Source organism: Temnothorax longispinosus, unplaced genomic scaffold, assembly GCF_030848805.1.
Source record: "Temnothorax longispinosus isolate EJ_2023e unplaced genomic scaffold, Tlon_JGU_v1 HiC_scaffold_601, whole genome shotgun sequence".
NCBI classification, from domain to species: Eukaryota; Metazoa; Arthropoda; class Insecta; order Hymenoptera; family Formicidae; genus Temnothorax; species Temnothorax longispinosus.
This window is the reverse complement of record NW_027270453.1, coordinates 1-6,137: the sequence shown is the minus strand read 5'-3', so window position 1 is coordinate 6,137 and position 6,137 is coordinate 1. Positions and strand designations below refer to the sequence as shown.

Sequence of the window (6,137 nt, the reverse complement as noted above, 5' to 3'; positions counted from 1 at the left end):
TAATTTAACGTGTATTTAAATATACGTGTTAAAAATCTTACAAAATCAATTATAAAACGGCACTAGACAAATATAAACGTACAAATATAAAACGGTATTTCGTCTTCGTATCTTATATAACGTTTTCGTGTACGTCACGACGGGGGTGTGCTGTACGCGTCAGAATTTTTTATCCAAACGAGTTTGCTTTTAAAAATTATTTTTACGGCCACGTAAATATTTAACTTGATTTTTATTTATCCTCCTATATTCTACATATAATAAATATATTTACATATAATAAAAAAACATTTTTCAAGATGTCTGACTATAACTCTGATCATACGAAAAATATTTATTTCATCACTTTGATGGCCGTATTTAATAAATTTTCACAACTTACGTTCGAACGTTCGAACACTTAGAATATTGAAAATATGCTACTTGAAACTAGCAAAACATATATAACTCTTCTTCCTCTTCTTAAGGAGAGAAAGAAAAAGAAATACGAAAACATCTGCACGGGTACGAAAAATATCTTACAAAAATGCCGTAAAACGTATCAACGGCCGCAACGAATATATCTTGATAAACGACGCACTCGTACTCACCTCTCACGTTCTTCTTCTCCTGATCATACCGTATGACTACTTCCATGACTTTACCAAAGCGAGTTAAAATAGGATCTTAAGTCAGGTCTCCGTCACGTTACTTGGCAAGCCACCAAGAAAGACTTTCGGAAACCACCGCTGCGTTTTGGCTTTTGTAAAGTACGCGGGTTACCGGTTTTGGATCAATCTATAAAGCGAATCATCAACAAAATAGTAGGCTCCATATAAGAATATTCAACTCATAGTTAACACGTTGATTAAAAATGGAACGTTTTGAGTGGAAAATACGAGATCGTATAAGATTAAGTTTCAGGAATCATAAACCCAACATACATGACACTAAATAGTTTATATTAACTACGTATATTTTTTACAGATTAATATTAATTGTGATCTACTGTTTCCTGATAAAAATTTAAAACTATACGAAGATTGGACGTCTTTTATAGACAACTTTTAAATACAAACAAAAGGACAGATACAAATATACAAAATTTAATACATAACAGACAGAGTGGGAACTATTTCTGAAGGTATGTAATATAAAATAATAATACAAAACATATAGTCTTATCTTTTGAGCCGTTTTTTAATCAATACTTATAATCTAGTATCTATTGTTAATAAATTAGATAAAAAAATATGTTATATATTTTTACTTTTAAATGGACGTTTTATTAATGATATTCATTTACTGGCTAATATAGTTCCACTTAAGGCAAGAATTTTTACGTGAAACAATTCTGGTCGTAAACAGTGGAAGTTTTCAACACGAGAAAGTATCGAGGCACGTATTTTACACTGTAAGGTAAAGTTTTGTTACATAGATATATATTATTATTTATATTTTTTTTTAACACGTCTCATGCCGAACGTTTACGATTAAACACGTTAATCACTGAGTATTAAAAAGTTCGTATAACATTAGTTTTCATTCTTATATAATACAAATTTTTTTTATTATATAATTTTTTTTTGTTACCCCGTTACCTGCTAACATACGACATGTTACCGTACGAACAAGTGTACACATTAACTTTTATTTGATTGAAATGCGTACCACACAGCCTAGCAGAATTTCTTGTATCAAATTTACTGTAAAAAGTCGTATTCTCTGCTACGTCGAGCAACGTAATCGGGCTTATTATTACTCGAATATTTCAAGCTAAATGTATTCTCGTTTCGAAGAATAAGTGCCGTGTCTCCGAGAAGTTGCGAGAGATCATAAACAGTGTCACGCCGTTTCCGCGTGTACCGATACGCTCCCTTTGTCTCGAGAACCTCTAAGCGAGAGGTAAACGCTCGGGACACAGGGAGAGACAAATACAAAAACAGCTGATCGGTCGTCGGCCCCAAGGACTGCTGAAATTGTCGAGTGACGTACGTCTCGGGGTGTCGATTGCCGATTGGCCCAGCGAAATTTCGGAGCGCGAACGGGGAGGCGGAGTGCGAGCTGATAAAAGCTCCGGCCCTCCGCGCGCCGAGGAACATTCGTTTTTCCGAGTCATATAGAGAGAAAAGGTGATAATCGACGACGATACCGAATTAGCGAGCGATTACGATTCCGCGTCTCGTGTTCGACTATTCGATCGGTCTCAAAGCGCCTTTTCGCTGCTCTCGGAATTCAGCTCGTGCTTCGAGTGACGGCTCTCTCCGCGCGCATTCGCCCGCGAGAATAATCGAATAAGACTTGTAAAATAGCTGTAAATACCGTTGTAATTATTGACTATTATAGACGTTTGTGACAAAAGGATAAACTCTCATTGACCTTTGAACTCTAAATCCCAAGCCCATTCGCGCAAATTTTTTGGTCCTTCGAGCCGGATTTCCGTGACCGGTATCCGCGAAGTGTGTGAGTGGGAATTCCGGTGAGCTTCTCGTGCTTCGAGTGACCGCCGAAGAACAATGCCTATCGACACCGAAACTCTGATTCGCTCGCAAACCGAGCTGCACGGCCGCATTTCGCGTGCTTATGAGAACTTGAAAAAGTCGGGAACTACCAAGGTCACCCTGGGAGTGGCTGAGGCTCGTCTCCAAGGACTGGAGTCAAACTGGACTAAATTCGAAGCCCAGCATGAGTCGATATTCGCCTCGCCCTGGGAAAGAATTAAGGAGCTCGACTACGTCAAGCAAAGCGTGTTTGCTCTCGCCGAGGAAGCTTATCTACAACAGAAGGGCATCTTCCTGGACCTCGTACGGTCATTGAAGGCGAAGGAAGACGCCGCATCCTCGACGGCCGGTCAAGAGACAGCGACGGTGACTCCTCGCACAGCGCTGCCTCGCATTCAGCTGCCGGAGTTCACCGGGAAGTACGAGGACTGGCCAGCGTTCCGGGACCTGTTCCTGTCCATCGTCGGCAAGGACACGGCGGCGACGCAGGTAGAAAAACTACATTATTTAAAGAGCTGCCTAAAAGGTGAGGCTGAATTGCTTATTCGGAACGTGACGACGACCGGTGAGAATTACGAGCGCGCGTGGAACCTGCTTAGTTCGTATTACGAGAATAAACGCTTGCTAGTGCGCGCATATCTCGCGAATTTCGTCTCCTTACCGAAAATGAAGAGTGAGTCCGCGGTCGAATTGCGCAAGATATTCCACGGCGTGAAGGCAACCGTCAGTTCGCTGGACGGGATCGGCCGACCCGTGAGTCGCTCCGAGGATTTGTTCGTGTACCTCGCCGTCGAACTCCTCGATCCGCGTTCGCGTCGCGAGTGGGAGACCTTAATTAGTGAGACCAACGAGCCGCCGACGTATTTCGAACTGGAACAATTTCTCGACCGCCGCTTGCACGCGTTGGAATCGATGCTACCCGTTAGAGTGGACAGTGCCGCGAATAGTCGGGAAACGGAACGGCGAAATCGGCTCGGAGTCATCTCGCGAGTAAACAGGGGGTAAGTCCGAGGGCAAGCGTGGCCGCTGCCCGCTCTGTACTAAGGAGCACATTTTAATGTTCTGCGACGAATATAAAAAGAAGACGGCTCAAGAGCGACGGCAGTTCGTCGAAGAAAAGAGCCTATGTTTCAATTGTCTCGGTCGACACAAGGTGAGCGAGTGCGTCGTGAAGAAAAACTGCTCGGCGTGCGATGCCCGTCACCATTCTTCGATCCACGACGCGTGCCGCGAAACCGAAGTCGCGAAGACGTCGCATGTGGTACGCGGAGCTCCTGTTAAGCCGGTAGCCGTGCTCCTCGCCACCGCTCGCGTTCGCGTCGCCGATCACTTCGGCGCCTGGCATTCCGCGCGCGCTTTGGTTGACCAGGGATCAGAGATTTCGATGATTTCCGAAAGACTCGCGCAGCAGTTGAAACTTCCGCGATCGCCCGTGTCGATTTCGGTCTTCGGGATCGGCGGCCAAAAGACTTGCACGGCGCGAGGCCGTGTCTCGCTGTCAATGTCGCCGCGGTCGGGTGGAGCAGCCATGGCGATTTCGGCCATTATTCTCCCTCGTCTCTCTGCTTACGCGAGTGGAACCTCAGCCGTCGCGATGTCCTGGGCGCACATTCGTGGCCTGAGTCTGGCAGACCCGGACTACTCCGCGCCCGATGCTATAGACGTGCTACTCGGAGCCGACGTCTACGCCGCCATCCTCCGACAAGGGCTCCGTCGGGGTGGCGATGGCGAGCCAGTCGCCCAGAATACGACGCTGGGCTGGATAATCTCGGGCTCCGTCGGGGAATCGAGCTCTGGCCATTCGGCACAGGCCTTCCAATGCCGGGTCGAGGAGGATCTAGCGGACATGGTTCGCCGTTTCTGGGAGCAGGACGAAATTCCGTCTACGAGCGTGATCCTCAGCCAAGAAGATCGGGAGTGCGCGGAGCATTTCGCTCGCACGCATAGACGCAATGCCGCCGGTCGGTACGTCGTGCGTCTTCCCGTAAAAAGTCCGTTGCCGGATCTCTCGGACACGCGTCGCGTAGCAGTGCGGGTGTTAAAGCACATGGAAGGAAGATTCGCGCGGGACGCCTCCTTCCATGCGTTATACCGCGATTTCATGCGTCAGTATGCCGAGCTGGGGCACATGACGCCGATTCCTCCGAACGCGAAAGGGAACGACAAACCGCGTTGCTACCTTCCGCACCACGGCGTGATGCGAGAATCGAGCACCACAACGAAATTGAGGGTCGTCTTCAACGGGTCGACCACCGTTCCCTCCGGAGAGTCCCTCAACCAGCATTTAATGGTCGGTCCTAATCTGTTGCCGCCGCTAATAATTCTTATCATAAAATGGCGTCGACATCGGTTTGTCTTCGCTACCGACATTGAGAAAATGTACCGACAAGTCGTGGTGGATCCTGAGGACAGGGACATGCAGATCATCGTGTGGCGGAACGATCCTAGCGAGGAGATCCAGGATCACTGGCTAAATACGATCACTTACGGCCTGACGTGCTCTCCCTTCTTAGCCATTCAATCGCTGCGTCAGCTAGCAGCCGACGAGCGAGAGAAGTGGCCGCTCGGCGCGGCCGTCTTGGAGGACGAGACGTACATGGACGACGTCTTGTCGGGAGCGGCTACTATTCCGGCAGCCAAGGCCATCCAACGACAACTCGTGCAGATCTGTACGGCGGGCGGCTTCCCGCTCAAAAAATGGTCTGCGAACGATGACGCGCTGCTCGAGGATCTACCCGTGGAAGACCGATTACAGCAGGAACCCCGGGGCTGGCAACCCGGCGAAAGCCACCTCACCCTGGGCCTGCGCTGGCATCCTCGGGACGACTGCTTCGCCTTTGCTACTCGGCTACCTCGAGTCGAGACGTTCTCGAGGCGAGCGGCACTCTCGCTTACGGCGCGGCTGTTTGACCCGCTGGGCTGGCTCGCCCCGGTCACAGTACGCGCCAAGATTATGATCCAGTCGACGTGGCTGCTTGGCATAGACTGGGATACGCCGCTGCCCGACGACGACTCTCGACGATGGCACGCGTTACAGGACGAGCTGCCCCTCCTCGAGGCCATACGCATCCCGCGATGGCTGACGTGCGGACCCGAGGGACGCCGGATTGAAATCCACGGCTTTTCGGACGCCTCTGAACGAGCTTACGCCGCCGTTATTTACGTGCGGACCGAAGACGAGAGCGGGAGGGTCGAAGTAAGAATGGTAGCCGCCAAAACCAAAGTCGCTCCTTTGAAGCAGGTGACGCTACCGAGGCTCGAGTTAAGCGCTGCCAAGCTCCTAGTTCAGCTGGCAGCTCCCGTTCAGCTCACTCTCGAGGCGAGGGAAGCACCGCTTCATTGCTGGACCGATGCCAAGGTGGTGTTGGGCTGGATCCGCGGCCACCCCGCCAATTGGAAGACGTACGTGGCTAACCGAGTGAGCGAGATCCAAACCTCGCTACCTAACGCACAGTGGCACCACGTTTCAGGACGAGATAATCCGGCGGATTGTGCCTCGCGAGGACTTTCTCCACAAGAGCTGCTTGACCACCTACTCTGGTGGCAAGGGCCCCCATGGCTTCGAACGGAGTCCGGACCGTGGGGAACTCCTTCATCGATGCCGCTTGTACGTCCCTGGTGATGCGAGGTGGCGTCGATCCGCAGAACGCTCCTCCG

General features: G+C 49.6%; 1 protein-coding gene across 1 annotated transcript; it reads left to right on the top strand.

The window, feature by feature from the left end:
* Window positions 1-4,074: 4,074 nt before the first annotated feature.
* Window positions 4,075-5,898, top strand: LOC139824835 (uncharacterized; the record flags this gene model as incomplete). Its single annotated transcript, XM_071797384.1, has 1 exon — window positions 4,075-5,898. A coding segment is annotated over exon 1 (1,824 nt), but the record flags the coding sequence as incomplete, so codon positions are not given.
* Window positions 5,899-6,137: the final 239 nt, after the last annotated feature.